Source organism: Tinamus guttatus, unplaced genomic scaffold (assembly GCF_059628265.1).
Source record: "Tinamus guttatus ecotype Peru unplaced genomic scaffold, ASM5962826v1 Tinamus_guttatus_pri_ptg000138l, whole genome shotgun sequence".
In the NCBI taxonomy this organism is placed as follows: Eukaryota; Metazoa; Chordata; class Aves; order Tinamiformes; family Tinamidae; genus Tinamus; species Tinamus guttatus.
This window is the reverse complement of record NW_028288672.1, coordinates 5,326,667-5,344,488: the sequence shown is the minus strand read 5'-3', so window position 1 is coordinate 5,344,488 and position 17,822 is coordinate 5,326,667. Positions and strand designations below refer to the sequence as shown.

At 41.3% G+C, this 17,822-nt stretch overlaps 1 protein-coding gene across 3 annotated transcripts in view; it reads right to left on the bottom strand.

Moving 5' to 3' along the window:
- CADPS2 (calcium dependent secretion activator 2) overlaps positions 1 to 17,359 on the bottom strand; it is a 284,907-nt gene extending 267,548 nt beyond the window's left edge. For all 3 annotated transcript variants that reach the window (XM_088521873.1, XM_088521874.1, XM_088521875.1), the window contains exon 1: positions 17,033 to 17,359. In XM_088521873.1, the coding sequence (XP_088377999.1) occupies positions 17,033 to 17,353 (321 nt within the window). In that variant the 5' untranslated portion in view covers positions 17,354 to 17,359. The remainder of the gene's footprint in view (positions 1 to 17,032) is intronic.
- Positions 17,360 to 17,822: the final 463 nt, after the last annotated feature.

The following is a 17,822-nucleotide window of genomic DNA, read 5'->3' as shown; positions in this document are numbered from 1 at the left end:
CTTAACGCACTTAATCAGCATATATTTCAGATGGTTTTATAGTTATTAGCTTCCCATTATCAAGCATATCTGCCTTGCATTACAATTGCCGTCTAAACCTACTTACGGTTTAGTGCTAAATTACTGAAGGCTGGTACCTTGTGTTTATGGTGAGGTCAGATGAAGGAATGGGCAGTTTTTCCGACTTTGGAAAAAAAAAATGCATTTAGCAGTCCATAAAAAATACTTATGTACCAACCCTAATTGGTATCATCTTAAAAAATCAGAATGGACTTTTAAATCTACTTTAAAATCTACTTTTCATTAAAAAATAAAAATCTCTGCTCTACAGAATCTCCACTGATCTTCTTTTGACTTCTAGAGGAGACAAAAATGGCATCTTCTTACTCTTGAATTGATCTCAATAAAGAGACACACACAGACTGAGTGACAAAATAGGCTCTCCCAAAAGACCCTCCAGTGCTCATTGCAACGTGAGCAGAATTTGAGTAATAAAATGGCTCAACACTAAGGTATATCCCTGGGAACACACTGCACAGTTAAATGCACTAACCAAAGGAACAGAGCTCAGAAAGAGTGCCTGACATATCAATCCCAGTACAAAAATTAATAAATGAATACACCATGAGATAAGAGCATAATAAATGAATACACCATGAGATAAGAGCAATAAGGAATATTTTTTTCACCCTACAGGATTTGGCTTTTTTAAAGATAAATTTCACAAAGTTTTATGCAAAAAATTCCAGCAAGTTATTTGCTGCCAATTTGCTATTTCTCACTGATAGCAAGCACAGCTGAAAAGACTTCCCTCTTGGAAACCAATTATCAAAATTATAATATTTAAATTACATTATCACAACTATTTCATTACAATCAGGGGTGAGGATCAGAATTGCACTGCTGCAAAGCATAGCATGAATGATATGCAGCTGCATTTCATGATCTAATTTAGCTTCAAGACAGCTGTTGTAGAAAACAAAAGACAAGGAATATGTGAATTTTTGCCAGAAGTGCTTCCCACTTGCCTCAGAACATCTTTAAGCACCACTTATGGTGAAATGGGGGTGGAGGGTGAGGGGGCAGAAATCTCTTAGCCTTGAAAGAAACCCAGAAATGCAGTCCCAAAGGCTGAGCTGAGTCCCAGTGAGAAACTGGTAGGTCACTATGCAGGCATGGCAGTCTGTATTTATGAATCCCATGACATTGGGAACATCACTGTGCCACGGTCACTGTTGATATTGAGAAGACAGCACAAGAGTAAACAAAAAATGAGCAAAACCAAAAACTCACACGCAAAGCCTCTTGCTATATATATGTGTGTGTCTATGCTTTACGTTGATATTTTGAATATAATAATAGTACATCCATACTCTTATTTATTTATTTTAGCATCTAATATAATGGATAGCTCCATAGCAATACTGTATTATGCTCCTCTAGACAGCCAGGAAAGGCTGATATTTGCATATTGATAAAAAAACAGAAGCCCTGGATAAAAACAAAAACAAAGCAAAAAGCCACTGCTTGGCCATTTTTCACATCTGCATAATTAGTACAAGAGCACAACTATAATTCTAATTCTACAAAACTTATGACTTAATTATTTGATTTCTGCTTAATAGAAATGACACAGATTTGTCTCCCAATGCTTGATGCTTGGAAACATATTCAGAAATAAGGCCTTTAAATTAAATGTTAAAGTCTGTCTGCACTTTTCTTTACTCCCTGATCATTGCAGAGTGCTACCATTTTTCTCAGCAAAGGTAACCACTTAAAAACCTCATGGAACAGTCTCAGAAATATTTATTTCGAAGTGTTGCATAATGCCATTATTAGCATTTTATTTGAAATCGTGACTCATGGATATTCATTCTGTAAAGCTATAAAATAAATGCACTAGGAAGCATGCCGCGAGAGACCAGGGCAATAATGAAAACAAGAATGGAAATCAATAAAGAGAAAAAGAACGAGACCAATGGGAACCAGACCATATCACAGAACATAATTCACTGGTGACTAACTTGGACAGAATGCCAACGCCTGAATGCTAGCAGGAACACATTTGATCAAAATGTACCTGACACAGCGCAGAATTCAAAAGGCAAACTAAACAGTTCTCTCTCAAGCTCTGCTATGGTAATTAGAGCTTAGTAATGCAAGGGTTTTTTTTTTTTTTTTTTAAGGACAAAAAAGTAAGGAAATAAAAAAAAAAAAAAAAGGAAAATAGCCTGAAAGCTATTATACTCTGGAAATGCTTACTTACAGCTTTACTTCATATTGTAATTTAGAAACCACATATTTGTGCAAAATACCACTGAAATGAGAAAAAAAAAAAAGCATGTATTTGGCAATGTGAGGGTTTCTTGGTTTTTTCTCAGGGTCAGGATTTGAACAGAGCGTTGCAGGTACGCAAGAGGGAAGAGGTTTCATGGTAGAATATGTAAGCATATAAGTAACCACATGCAGGTAGATGGACTGACATCAGATGTTTGGATGGAACAGTGGAAGGCTGTCAGCCAAGAGCCTCCCAGCCTTTCCCTCTACAAACACGGTGCACAAGTCCAGTCAGAGACAGACCAGGAAAGAAACCACCCCAGCAGAAACCAAGCTATGAAAACTGGATCCCGGGGAGAGCAAAAGAGCAAGCATACTCTAAGATGCGAAGCACTGCGAGCCTGTATACAGTGCCAGAAGACATCCAGGTCCATCAGTCCCTGTTAAGATCTTGATGGAAAGGCTCTCCTGACCCCTTCAACAGGTGGTTGTTGTTCTCAAGGAAAACCAGGAAAGGTGACCAGACCTCAGTAGTCAGCAAGAACAAAGTGGAAACACAAATGTACATGTGGCAAGAAAAAATGGTCCAAGGAGCTGGTACCAGCTGATAGGGTAACAGATTGTTAAATGGAACAGGTATGTTCCATTTATCTCTAGCCTATGGACAGGAAAAATCAACCAATGCCCTGAAGATGCAATTTCCCTTTCTGACTTCTGATTGATGATTATATATGCATATGGTAATATATACGTTCAATTTTCAGCATTTCTATTACTTGCAAACTGAAGAAGAGGACCAGTACTTTTCTACCTTTTATGTTTTGAGTAAGCAGCTTAATAATAAAGGACTGAAGTGGACACAAATCTGCCTAGTCAAAAGTGAGATTGAATTTATTCTTCTAGCTCTCAGTTCTGTGCTGTTTTATCTAAACTACAGGTAATTCAATAGAAAATCTCTTTCCTTCCTGCTAACACATTTCTTGCCTCTAGCACAGAGGTCAAGAAAACACAATCCTGAAAAAGAATAAAATAAAATAAAATAAACGTGCTATTCTGTGAAATCCAGTGTGAGAAATGGTGGAGAGTTATGGTAAATGAGGCATGCTTAACTCTGTGCAAGCAAACCTCAGAGGAACAAGAACCAGAATTGGTTCCAGAACCAGAGCACTGTCTCCAAGCAGCATAGGAATGGCTGATCTTTAGGCTCGTGGAAGTGACGTTCCTTGTACGAGCTTCTCCAAAAAGTTGGATTATGTAGAAGTGCTGAGTGGGAGTACAGCAGGCAGGCCGAGGCTCCCTGGAACTGTCTGAAGTCACAAGCCGCCTGAATTAAAGCACTACAGGCAAGACCTAAAGAAGAGCTAGATGTAGAAGTTGCGTGTTGATATAATCAGTCCTCCCATAAAGCTGTAATGTCAGAGGAAGTTAGGAAGGAAGCATGGATTTATGCTGCTGCAAGACAGAAAAACAATGTGTGCACACATTAGTGCATTTGAAAACAAAAACATTGACTCAAGTGTATCAGATAATATTTTACCTGGGAGAATTAACTTCCAAATGCCACAGCATAATTGCGTTGTTACATATGTTGCCTACTAAGCCATTCAAAGCCATATGCAAAGACATTCACAGGGCTTGAAGCATTCTACAGAGAAAGCAGCATGCCCTGACCACTTTGCTTCCTGTGGCCAATTAAAAGCTTGACCCAGCAGATGTTTGCTAACACTCTGCTCCATGGCTTGCCAGACTTGGCCTTGGCAGAATTCCAGGAACATCCCCTCGAGCAGCTACCTGGCTACCTGCAACTCAGGGCTTTTGACAGCAGCTTGGCTAAACACAACTTAGGAGCTGCTTTTATCAGCTATCACTGTAGCACTTAATTAGAGCTTGCTGATCTGCATGGCTACTGAACATGAATCCGGTCTCAGCAGCTTGTGTTTTGTCAGAAAGATCCTTTTCAGTGTGAACATTGAGAAGTGATAATTTATTCTCTGTGTCATGGAATTAAAAGGATCTAGTCATTTCAGTCATAGATTGAAAAGTTAAAAGACCTGAATGAGGCATCTTAGAATTTAATTAGGTCAAAAGTCTAAAAATCGTGCAGCATCTCCCCCAAAATTCCCCTTTCTAACGAGAGACACAAGATCCTGCTGCATAAACAAACCCCTTGGGAAAAGCATATTAGAAATAAGTAGACAGCCTGGGTAACTGGGCAACAATGGGGGTAGATTTCTAAGGAAAATTCACCCAGAGTCCTGGACCTGCTGGAACTATTAAAAACACTACAAAATCAAATTATAGCTTTGCCTTTAATTCATGTTTTCTGGCTAAAAGAGTGCAACAGATCATATTTGGACAACAAAGCAGCTGAGATACTGCCACACAGGGAAAAAGAATTAAAAAAAAAAAAGAGTGAGGTAAGTGCTAAAGGAGAAATAGCAGACCTCTGGAAGGGTAGCTGCAGATTTCTATAGCGCTATTCCTAGGAATTAATCATAAATGTAATATTTTCATACTGGTCATGCCAGAGAGAATAGGAAGATGATGCTGAAATCTGTTTAGTCAAGGCAGAGATGCCCTGTCAAACAGAAATGATGAGATCCCCACATTGAGGATGCATGCAACATGAGAGCTTCGGTAGCAGAAGTGCATGAAACTCACGGAAGTCTTACGCGTTACGCATGGACTAACGAGGAGTTCTGCTGGATTCGTTCTCACAGCTCGTTCTCATCACTGCTTTGAGCTTGGATGCACTGGGTCAGCACACCCCAGACAAAATGCCAACATAAAAGGCAGCATGAGAGAGCAAGCAATAACACCGGCCGCAAAGATACAGAGCAAGGCCTGTGATCAGAGGAAGAGGAGGAGACAACTGCATAAAAGTGCTTCAAAGCTTCGGTTGTTTAATATAATGAAACAGGGCACTGCTCTCCATTAAATTCTTCAGGGAGAAAAAGGTGTTATTTTAACTGTAGAAGAAAGCTGGCAGAACAAAAAAATGTGTATAACACAAACTACAAATACACCCAGTCTGCGAATAGATGTCGCACAAGTATTAGGGTAACTAAAAACAGTGTGGACACCTACTAGCTTTACGCAGAAGTTTTACCTGTTTACAAGAGATAACATGGTTGCTTTTGGATATAAGGCTGTCTCAGCACAGGAGGTTCCTTCCACTTTGGTGCCCAACTAAGATATGCAGCAGCTTCCAGTTGAAGCCATTCAGCAGCTCTGCAGCTATTTTGCGAGGTGAGCTTTGTATCACTCAGCAAAGAAATAGTTTACAACAGCCATCATATATCACAGGGTGTTTAACAAGTGTACCCGATGCACAGAAGTTTTGCTATCTTACAGCACGTTTTGTTAAAAACAAAGCATTTAATTACACAGCTGTCACTAAAGGCCTAATGAGAGAAATGAGAGTTGCCCAGTGAAACTCTGCTGTTTGGCAGATGCAGTACACGATATAGAGCAAATCATCTGAGCTGGAATGTGGATAAATACCTGCTTTAACACAGGTGCTAGAGAGGAAACTTATACACAGATATCCTCTGTTTCCTTTCAAAGAAGGCTCATATTTTGCTTTGATCAGTTATGTGCACATAATTTGCAAACACAGCAGTTTAGAAGCTATTGCAGACAAAACTTTATCCCTTATTCAGTCTACTTAGAAGTAACCACAATGTTATGAGTTTTCTTAAAAACTTGCATTAAACACCATCTGTTGGTTTAGTCCATTCTGATCTTCCTGGCTCTTTCAAACCAATGGCACCTACTGGCTTACTTGCCAGACAAAATCAAGTGAGTTATTTCAGCATTTCAATATGTTTTAAACTCACTAACCAATCTTGAGAATATCTTAAGCTCTACTTTTTTTATTATTATTATTATTAATCACATGCATCTGTTATATTATGGCTAAAGTGAATAAACATCCCCTGATCCTTGCCTTAAACATAAAAATGTGCATACTGGCCAAAGATGCATTCACCCAAGTGAAAAAAGGAGCTAGTTTCTCACTCTGAATCCTTCACCCTTTTTGAAAGGTTAGAGGCTATCTATTTCCTTCTAATGTTAACATGCAACTCTATCAGTTTTCCAGGATCTCCAGTACTCTAGTCCAGAATGCACCACTGACCACCTGTACTACTCTGATCTTCAACATCTACCACCTCCTCCCAGGTTCTCTCCATCCACATATCACTCAAGCTGTTATAATCCCATTTGTCTTATTAGCACTATGTGTGATTTTGATCACTCTTACAAAGAAACTGTTCTGCTGTAACCATATCACTATTAAAAGTAATACAGGACAACTTCTTTCAAAGGAGCTAGCTCAACTGTCTAGATGCTCTGTAGCCTTTTTAAAGTCAAAGTGGGGAAAAGACTACTGTCTGCACAGATGCGCAGTAAAATATATATATATATATATTTAAATATACAATTGGGATAGCTATTTTCCTGTTGGAACTAATTCCTGTTGGAATTATTTGTTCCAGGGCAGGAAAAAGATACAAATTGAAAACAAATTATCCTTCATACTGAGAACCATTCTACTGAAACACAGGCTATGTTTCAATGCAGAACAAACTTCTACAGTCAAAGTATAAATCTGCTTCAAATACAATAAAAAAAATGCATATTTTAGTTGCATATCTGTAACTAAGAGAGCAGAAACTCTGTACTACATTTAACATGGCACCTTCTGAGCTAGCCCTAGGTGACCAGGCCAATTCTAAAATAAAAAATAAAACATTTTACTGATAATAAAAGCCATAGGAATATCTTTGCTTCCTTATTGCATGCTTTTAGAGTAATGGTACTGCAACTGTGAAGCAAAACAGTACTGAACTGTGAAACAAAAGAGAGTAAAAACTTATATGGACAGACATTACTGGGAGTTTCATTCTATAACTCTTGCTAATTAAGTGAGCAAAGGTAAAAACACAAAGTGCAGACACGTGAAGAGCAGCAGAAGAGGAAAGATATCTCCTTTCAAACACTGCCACAGGCTTCACACGCAGCGAGTTAACCCCAGACCCCAGACCATGCTCAACAAGAGTGCTTAGGCAAAGAACCAAAGGCTCCTCTGCCTGCCTCCCCCTGCACTTGCAACGCTCACAGATTGAAATGTGAGAATTAAACCCAGTGCCCGTCTGGAGGGACAGCTTAGAGCCTGGCTTTGTCTGAATGCCTCATTACTTAAACGAATGCTACAGTGTGACTCCAACTTCCCACCTTGTCTCTGGCAGACACTCAAAATTGGAATAGGAAATTGCACAGAGGAAAACATAATTTCCAAGTAACTTTGTCATTTCTCTCTAAATTCTTATAAACATATCAGAATAATTGAAAACCAAGGCTATTAGATACATCTGAAGTTTACAAGTGAAGGGGTTTACAATTAAGCACCAAAAACAAGTGCCTGGGTAAAATTTAACAAAACCCAGATTAGTCTGTTTAAGAGCTGAATGGATTTAAGTAGGGGTGAGCTGTGGAAACAGTCATTAGTTCAAATTTTTGTAAGGAAGAAATCTTTAAACAGCTGCCTCAACTACGAGGGCAGCAATCGAGCGCAAAGCCAGCTACCAAGGAGACACACGCTGCCTGGTCAGTGTATTTCAAAAGCATGTCCTATCGCAATCCTACATAAGTCTATGAGAGTATCTGAAGTTAAAATGAAAATACTATTCCTATTCTGCCTGTCACGCTGCCCACATTAATCCCTACTTCAGCAGTAGAAAGCAGAAGCACAGAAATCTCTTGCAAATCAGTTCAAGTCTATCTGCTGGATTAGATTCAGTGGATGACTCAGAGTGTCACAATATTTTCCAAGGGCACTTTATTTGCTGTTTGAAGATGTTCTTGAAAATCATTTCCCAGTCATTAATTATGCATACTATTTCTTATAATCAGTTCTTTTAATTAGCATCCTGGAGAGCTTTGTTGAGGATCCCACACTTAGTAATTAGGGGCAGTTTATTGCCCCTAATTAACTTCAGGCATAGTGAGAACATATCACTTTGTTACTTCAGCTGTTTTTATGTTTGCACTGCATATTCTATCCTGCTTTACTGGCTCAAGCAGGAGACTGCCTTGCGATACTTACTTATCTCATTTAGGTTCCAGTTATCTTTCTTGACTCTGTGTTAGCTGCTTTATTGTAAATCTGACTGACTGACTCTGCTCTGCAGTTAAATCTTCATAGGCAACCAATGTGACCCCATAGGATTGACTCCATAAAGTGAAGCAGTCAATGCTGAAGAGCTAAATGCATTTCAGGAAGCTTTATTCAGACCATCTCTAGTTTGGTTGCACAAGCTTAATGCAATCCTACAATATACCTCCTGGTTTATTGTCACACACAGACCCATAGATCATGTTTGCGCACACCAGGTTGTTTGTCCTGAGGTGCGAACCAGGGCTCTGTAAATGGGCATCAGAAGAAGGGTCACTCTAGAGCAAAGTCCTGATCGGAGTTAATGCATACAGTGTGCCTGTCAATGGTGAAGTCTGCTAGCTTGGGGGATGGCCTCACTTTTAAAAAGTCTCAATTATTTCATCTGATGGTACTTTCACAGTTAGTGCACAGCATCCATGGCCACTGCCCATCAGGCAGGGATTACAGTCCATGCATTAGCACCATCAAGCACAGATTAGCAAACTACAACAGCCAGGGTTAGACACACGTTTTTATAATACTGGAAGAACTCTGCCAGCCTGTGCAGCATCTTTGCCCTGTGTGCTGCTGTGCATAATTAAGTGCACTTGTAATAGGCACTGCTTTATAATATAGAGAGGGGGTCATATATGGAGGCAGGTGGTGGCTTAGTGATTTTATCACATCTCTGTGACCTCTTGAAACCCATTCCAGACTGAGTTTTGACCAACTGCAGTTAGCAAATTAATGCATTAATAATGTATTAGAGGATAAATATCAAGAACATAACTAAACAGTCAGTTATTTTGTGAACATTTGAATAACTGTTTAATTTTAAGCATATAATACTTCTCATTCCTACATAATGCTTTTCACTTGCAGACAAGAAGTCACATTAAAGTAATAGAAAGACCTCTATAATATAGTTTCTTCAGTGTAATTTTGAGGAACAGACAAGCAAAGACCACAGATAATACACAGTCCTTTTCACTGTATCCCTGTCCTTCCTCTCAATTTAGAAAGTCAGGAGGTCTTAGCTCTAAAGCAAGTGCTATTCCTTAAATCCAGCACCCTGTGCCTGTGGGAGATGGGGATGACGAGCAGCAAACATATCTTCATCTTGCCACAGCAATAGTGCAGAGAGGTGCTAACCATATCAGAATATCAGAACCAGTGTGTGTGAGTGAGAGCTGTACATTATAATAACCACAGAAGGCACCTTAAACTGATACTACTTGGCAGCAGATCTTGTGTAGCAATTACCATTAAATGGCAAAGGCATGAATGGCACTTCCATTTATTTTTTTACCTATTTTGTTTTCAGCAGCACATGAGCAAAATATATCTAGGAGATATATACCTGCAGGTTAACCAGATTTCATAATTCCCAGATTATCTTTACCATAAAAGTATTTGTATTTAGTATTAAGTCATCCCAAATTGAAAACAAGCAGACTAGAAGCAATGGCAATATCTGGCCTAAAATTATTGATGAAGCTTGTTAAGTTCAATCTCAAAATCATGTCAGTACTTGTTGTTTCCAATCCTTATTGGTAAAGAATTGAAAAATCCTGTACCTTTATGTCGCTGGAGAAGGGAAGAAGGAATCAGAAGGGAACTGATCACTATGATGCTTTAATGTGACATCTATACCAACAAAACACTTCTTTTTTATATATTTTAATTTATTTTGTTCTAGGTTATGCTCCATCTGTAAGGGGATCAAAATGAAAAAGTGGTCACTATTAATATTTTAGCACTAATGCATATTTGATGCACTAAACAGTTGTCATATTGAAACATTCTCTGGACACTTTTGTATAAGAAATAGCCACCAGTAACTTGCTACAAGGCCTCTGAATATGTAATTTAGAAATAAATGAAGAGTCTTCATTTGCCTAAGAGAAATAGGCACAAAGTGAGGATGCTCCTGAACAAAAGCTAGCAAGATAAATATCTGGCATATACTGCCTGGAGATTTTTTTTTTTTTAATATAGAAAGCTCATGAACACACTGTAAAAAGAAATAGATAGAACAACTGTAAACTTCTGCAGAAAATCTTTGAGACCATGAAAACATTGTCTTCACCAAGCCCATCATACCCTACCACTCAGATTTCCATGAAATCCAAATCCTGAGCTTTGAGTTTCTGAATGCCTATTTGCCCTTGCTAATCTTCATTACACTAACACTGATGTTGGGTCTATTAACTTATTTCCTGCTTAATCCTCATCTTCTTTTTCCTAGCTTACTATCTTCCCTGCAAACTCTCACCCTCAAAATATTCCTCCTTCATTTTGTTTCCTACTGTCCCAGCAGACAAGTGGATTTCTCTACTACAAATTCATTGCTCTTTTCACTTCGTCATTTTCCTTGCTAAAGAGTTCCTCTACTCCAAAATTAATTCAGTCCCACCTACTTTCTTAACACCTTTAACTCACTCCATGAAACTCTACCACTAATTTCCATTTCTCCCCTAACTCTTCAAATACTGTACTCTGTATACCATATTTTTGACAACTGCATTTACATACTGAGGTCTATCCTTTCTTTTGTGCCCTTTTCCGAGGCCAAATTAAGTCCACTCAAAGTCCTGGTCTGAGGATTATTGTTCTAAATAGGCCACTCTCCTTCCTCAGCTTTTGTGTTGCATTAACCAGAAGGTGCCTGCCTTTACATTCAGAGCTTCACAGCCAAAGCACTGAACATAAATGAAGAAATAAAGTGGGAGAGAAATATGAAAATAGATCTGGGGGGGGGGGGGAAATAAAATAAAAAAAAAATAAAAACCTTGTACAGTCACCTTCTCTGATCTTAATGCATTTTCACCAGGGCAAGGAGTCAGAGAAGTCCTTCATGGAGGTCTGATCATGCTTCACAAGGCTGTTAGTTAATGCTTTTCCTCTTCCTGACAAGAAAAACTCTCAGGAACATTCTGACCCTTATGCATACAAGTAAACATGCTTGAGGACATATAGAAACTATTTCTTTTAGCTGCAACATAAGAACCAGAAACAAGCAAGTTCTTCTGTGCAAGTATCAATTTTTACATAATATAAGATGCATTAAAAAAAAAAGTACTTCAGTGCTTAAGGCTATGAAAATAACCTTCAAAACACAAAACTAAACTGATACAGACTGAATCCACATACAAACACTCCCTCTCCTGCTGCTCAGAGTTTCCCCCACGCGGCAACAAACTAAAAAGCTGACTTTTCACAGCTGCTGTTGAGAAACCTGTGGGAATCAACTGCAGCTCACAAGCACTGGGCTGCTTTCAAGGCGGTGCTAGCATTTCCAAGCAGAAACAGGGACTGGAGATAGGCAGTAGGCAAGGGGAACAGAAGTTCTGCAGATGCTGCTCATCCCTCTTCCTTCCCTCCTGTAAAGCAATTTCTAATAAAAACAGGATATTTTGGTATCAGACCTGCACATGCCACAGCAATCAGCAGGCAATGTGAGAAGGAAGTTAGCAAGGAATTAGGCTTTAAAAAGCAAGTATCAGCTACAGTGGGCAGGAAAAACAAAAACAAACAAGGACACTTATGAATTAATTGTTTTGCATAATTAAACAAGATTTACAGCTTTGTTGCTATCCCTATATATCTACTTCATTACACAGCTATTTACCAAGGCTTGTTTCCCCAGCATATTGACTCATTTTTGGCCAAGCCGCCCTAATCAATGCTGACCTGGCAGGGAAGCAGAACATTTTAAGATTAAATCAAAACTTCAACATCTGCCATTACTGAAGTGGTGATGGACACAGTATCTAGAAGGTGCTGTTTCACTAAAACACCCTTTAGTATTTTTTCAGCCATGATCCATAGCTGACTCCGGTGTCTTTACTGAGTAACGTTCCCAGTGCAGATGGGAGTTTCTTCTTCCCCAGACAGCAAGTTCTGACTGAACTGATGAAATAAATCATTTGCCAATAAACTCAAAACATATAAAGCAAGGTAGCCCTGTATCTTAATGGGCTTTGTCACGATTTACTGAAACCTTATATATTAACTTAGCTGAAAGGCATCATGATGTGTTACCAAGGCAGTGGGGTAAGGAGGCAGACAAACTTAATTTCTTTTTTTATAAAGTGATCCAGACAGTAAGAGTAGTAAAAAAGGCTGCAAAAAGGCATCTTACAAAGGAGGCTCGGGAGCCAAGGGATTATTTTCCTTCCCAAAACACGCTCGGCCTACCTAACTACCAGCACTTTCCTGCAGGTTATTTAGAAGCTGTATATCATTAGGAACCTCTCCTTTAGCGGTAAGGTCTGAGAAACAGGGAAGGGGGGAAAACAATCAGGAAAGAACACACTCATGGAGTTCAGATGAAAACACATTACTGATTGCTACCGGTTTTACTTGTGAGTAGTAACTAGAAGTCAGCGTTTTTGCTTTATTATTGTGGGCAGGGGGAGGAAAGAGGAAAAACGTAAGGGAAAAAGTCAGCATTTTTTCAGGAAGTAAACAGATATAGTTAACTATTTTCACACAGCTAGCTCAATTACTCCTGTTACTTATTGCCTAACAAAGTAAAATTTGAATTATCAGCCTTAATGTCTTACATTAGGAAATTGTTTAGCATATGCGCATTACTTCCTCCCATTCATGAACTGCCAGTGTGTGACCAGCTGATTACTAAAAATGTGGAGGAAAAATTATACCCTTCCTGTTATTAATTTCCCTTCTACCCAAGCAAGTTGGATTCTGATCCATCTCCCAGACATAGTACCTCCCTTGGGCACCCAGTCCATGAATTGGGTACATCTATAAACATACAAAACTGGCTGGTATGAACCATAGTTATTAGGATCGGCGCCTAATCCTTGGCTCGGCGAGCATGTATGTCACATACGTTATTTCCACTCGATGAAAAACAGCTTCATTGAGAATGCATTTCTTTTTACCAGATAAAGTCCGTGAACTTTCTGAGTTTAAATTCAGTCATCTGAGTGTTTTGAGCTTGGCTGGGGCGGGAGAGAAGGAAGAAAAGGAACGAGATTACTAATTATGGCTTCTCCTTTGCTGGAGTAGAAAGGAAGAGGAGTGAAGGGGTAGAAAAAGAAAAATACTGAAATATATTCCAGAAGACACACTGAAAAAAAAAAAAAAAGAGAGAGAGAATTTCAAACCAGAGAGAGACAAACCTTATTGAAAAAAGGCCTGACATCATACACCATTGATGCATTAATCTTTCTCTAGAAGCTTGGAAAACACATGGTCAAATGTTCATAAGTATCTAAGGAAAATGTGTAATTAAGTACAAATTTAAAACTCTTTAGAACTATCTTCATTTCTAGTTGAATTTGCTACATCATCATTACTCCATGCTTCTATTTCACATCTCTAGCATTATTTTATTCCTCATTCCTCTCCCTTTACCTCACATCCACCAATAACCAAAATAATTCAGGATATAATAGCAAGTCACCAAATCACTCTGAATACTTAAAAAGAATACTCCATATATACATATATATATACTGGGAGTACAAAATATAGAGTGCTAGAGAGTAAAAAATAAATGCAGACAGATGTAAAGTTATGTGTTTCAGCAAAGTTTGGACTTAACTACATTGAATAAGGCCTTGGAAAAAAGTTACCAGAGTTGATAGACCACTGCTGTAATTAATTGTGATGGATTTTTTTTTCTTAAAGTCACATTTCTTTCTTTTTTTAATTAATCTTATATATCACAATAGAGTAGGACTAATTTTACTTGGCAGGAAGAAAGAAGGATGAAAAAGGACAAGGAAAATACAGAAATAGAGTGAAACATTGCCTGCATTTGAAAGTCCTTACATTCACTAGTATAGTTCAATCCATTAAATGTAATGGTTTCAAGATACCATGTAGTAAACTTTAATGTTACTGAAACCAGAAAAATATAAGAAGCCGGAAAGACTATAAACCATTTCCTCACTGATATGACAGTGCAATTGAGCGTGTTTAATATGTGAATTCCATCTCATTCCCTTACTGGATAATATGTTCCATATTAAAAAAAAAAAAGAAGCAAACTGCATTTTGCAATGTTTGCTCAGCAATGTGCCAAATGAACTGGCAGAAGGAAAAAATTGCTTCTGCTCTCAAGCAGGGTGGATACTATTCTTAGGTTATGGGAAGGACTACTGGTGCAAATGGTGCATGCGAATGGTGCACGACCCCGGACGGGAGCCCAGCGCGGGGTCCACGGAGCATCGCAGCTGCTGGTTCAGCGCCGCTCGGGCCACGTCTCTGCTGCAGATGAACAGCACACGCGCTAGGTTTACAGGCAGATAATCTCAGTCCAGTTCACGATAGACACACAGCCCTATAGCAGAAATCAGAAAGGAAGCAAAAGGGCAAGAAAGGGTAAGGGGTAAAGGGCAAAAGGGTAAGAAAACTCATCCAGTAAGTAAGGCACTCAACAGTGTTACTCTGTGGAACATATCTTTAGCTATCACACATCCAAAAGTGTCTGTCTTACAACAAGACATAGTGTAGCCTACATGGTTGCCCTGCCACCCCTAAAACTGGCATGGTGCCACTGTGCAGCACACACCATAGTATCTATCGCTTAAAACAGGGCTTCTTCAGAAGGCTCTCGGATGATCCCAAACTACAAAATCAGATTTTCCAGTATCTCCAAATTCTGGGACGGTTCTGCTACCTTATATTCAGTAATTCACTGAGTGATATATCAGACTGTCAAGCAAGAGTAAGGATGTTTATGTATATTTCATTACTTCTACAAAGAAGTGTAACTCCTAGGGAGAATCATTCTTTTACGCTATGTATTATTTAAAAAAAAAAAAAAAAAAAAAAAAAGCCAGCTCCTTATCACCAAAAGACAAAACATCATCCCGGACTTGCAGTCTAAACCTGACCAAAAAAAAAAAAAAAAAAAAAGGAAAAACAAACAAAAAACCACCACTCCTTCCAAATACATTAGTCAAATCAAAAGTCAGACACCACACAAAATTACTAATAAGCACCATTTTAAGGTTAGATATCAAGTCAATTGTGTCAATCAGTTCAGTGCCTCTAAGCTAAACTCACAAATATCATACTCTGTACAGGCTGAACATCAGTAATTCCCTTTTATTCATCTCTTCATCTAACTAATACTGGAGTTATTCTTAAAATGCAGTTCCAGTTCCTATATTTAGTGATCAAGTCCAGTAAGAACTTCTAAGTGTCTGGTGTTTCCTGGGGTTGATAGCCACAAGTTCTAGCTTGGGAATCTTCAGTGGGACAAGCCAGCCCGGGAGCGGGTCACACAGAGGCTGCAGGATCTCTCTCATCCCTGGAGGCTTTCCAGCCTCAGCCAGACTGAACTGCGGCTGATCCGGTCTGGTGTTGATAACAGTCTAAATTCAAGCAGGAGGTCAGACTTGATGACCCCCAGATGTCCCGCTGAAACACCATTTCTCTGATTACTCTATATTTGGGCAGGCTGGGGAATGGAGGGCAAAATTTTTTATTTCATCTGTTTTTCTTTGGCTTCCTGCCTATGAAAAATCCTCCTGCAAGTTTCACAGCTAAATACAGCTGAAACTTCATAAAAAAACAAAATGTCTTTCCAGTGATCATATTTTTATTATCACCATATTACCTTGCCAAAGAATTCACTTAGCATGAATTACCTACAGCTGGCACAAAAATTCTGGCACCTCAAAACAGCACTGAATTTTACAAATCCTTAGAAATATAGGAGTACTAAGCTCAAAAAACCTTCTTTCATTCTTTTTTTTTTGCAACCTACCAACATCCCTCCAGAAAGGGTTTCCCTCCAGAAAGTGTTTCTTTAGGGCTTAAAAAAAAATGAATAGAAAGTAAAAGAGATACAAAATGTTCTTCTGAACATTTCAAGAACTGAACTATCAGGGAATGTAGTGTCATGTTCCAAAACTTTAAGCATTCTACATGTTCAATAGCACTGGGGTGATGGAGAACGGGCGCTGTGTAAGACACGCACAACACACCTGACAATTTTCAGAGCAATTTTGGTTAGCCTTGGCTAGGAAGCCATTCCCATCACACTCGTTCATTTTACTTGTTTCTCTGCATAGAGCATGCACTTAATGAAGCAAAACGGCTTCCCAGTTCAGCTTTGTATGACAGCTGACTTTGCTTGCACAGATGGTCCAAGGAGGATCTGCACGAGGCAGGTGCCACAACCCCTCCAAGAGCCAAGACACCACCGGAGCGCCTGCCCTCCCGCTGCAAACCCCTCGCGTCCTTACGCCCGCGCTCTGCGCTCCTACTCGCTCCTGGCAGCGAGTTTAAGCGCGGCTCTCAAAACTTAAAGGACTTCACCCGCGTAGCTGGCTGCTTTCCGGGGGCTGCGCTCCTGCACTCCGGCAAGAAGCGCCTCGCAAACGCTCTGCTCCGGCGCGGAGCCGAATCGAGCCTCCCTCCCGGGCCAACCTGTTGCCGGGCCCGGCGCGGCCGGGGCTCCCCGGGCGGGCGCAGCTCGGCGCGGAGCGGCGCGGAGCGGGGCAGAAGTTGGCGGCGGGGTCGGACTGGGCTGCGCGGCGCTGCGCGGTGCGCAGGCAGCTCGGCCGGGCGGCTGCCGCGGAAGCGCCCGTGGGCGGGCGGGGGTCTCACCTTCTGCTGCCGGCGGGCCATGTCCGTGGGCTGCTTGGCGTTGAAGGGGTGCGCGATGCAGCGCACGATGAACACGTAGAGCTGCAGCCGGAGCCGCTGCTCCCGCTCCTCTCTCTGCAGGCGCTCCTGCTCCTCCCGGCCCTCGCTCAGCACCGACGGGCTGGGGCTCGCGGCCCGCGCCGCGACCGCCTCCCGGGCCCGCGAGTCGCGGGGCGGCGGCGGCAGCGAGCGCGACGAGCCGCCCGCCACCACCAGCACGTCCCGCCGCTCCTCGTCCAGCACCTCATCGGACTCCTCCTCGCTGGAGGACGGGTCCAGCATCGCGCCGGGCGCGCAAGCCCCGCGCCCGGCCGCGCAGCCACGGGGACGGCGGCGCGCACCTTTCCGGACACGTCGAGTTTACACACGGACTATTTCCTAGCGGCGGCGGCGGCGGGCGGGGAGGGCGAGAGGCGGGGTTTGGGAAGGGGGTCGAGCTTGGGTTGCCGTGGGAATTGCTCCGAGCGAGCGGCTCCCAGCGGAGGCGGCGCTGGGCGAGCGCGGCGGCGAGCGCCGGCCCGCAGGTGGCCGCAGGTGGCCCCAGGTGGCCCGTCCTCCTCGCCGAGGGGAGCGAAGGCGCGAGAGGGCCGCGTGCGGGCGGAGTTTTCCCGTATCCGGAACAGGGAAGCGGGGAAACGCCGCCGGAGGCCGCCCCGGGGCCTCTGCTAGGTGGTGCGGGGAAAACACGGGTGCCCTGCGTGAGTCCAGGCGGGGAAGCCGCTAAAACCCTCCAAAATAGAGAAGAGGGCAG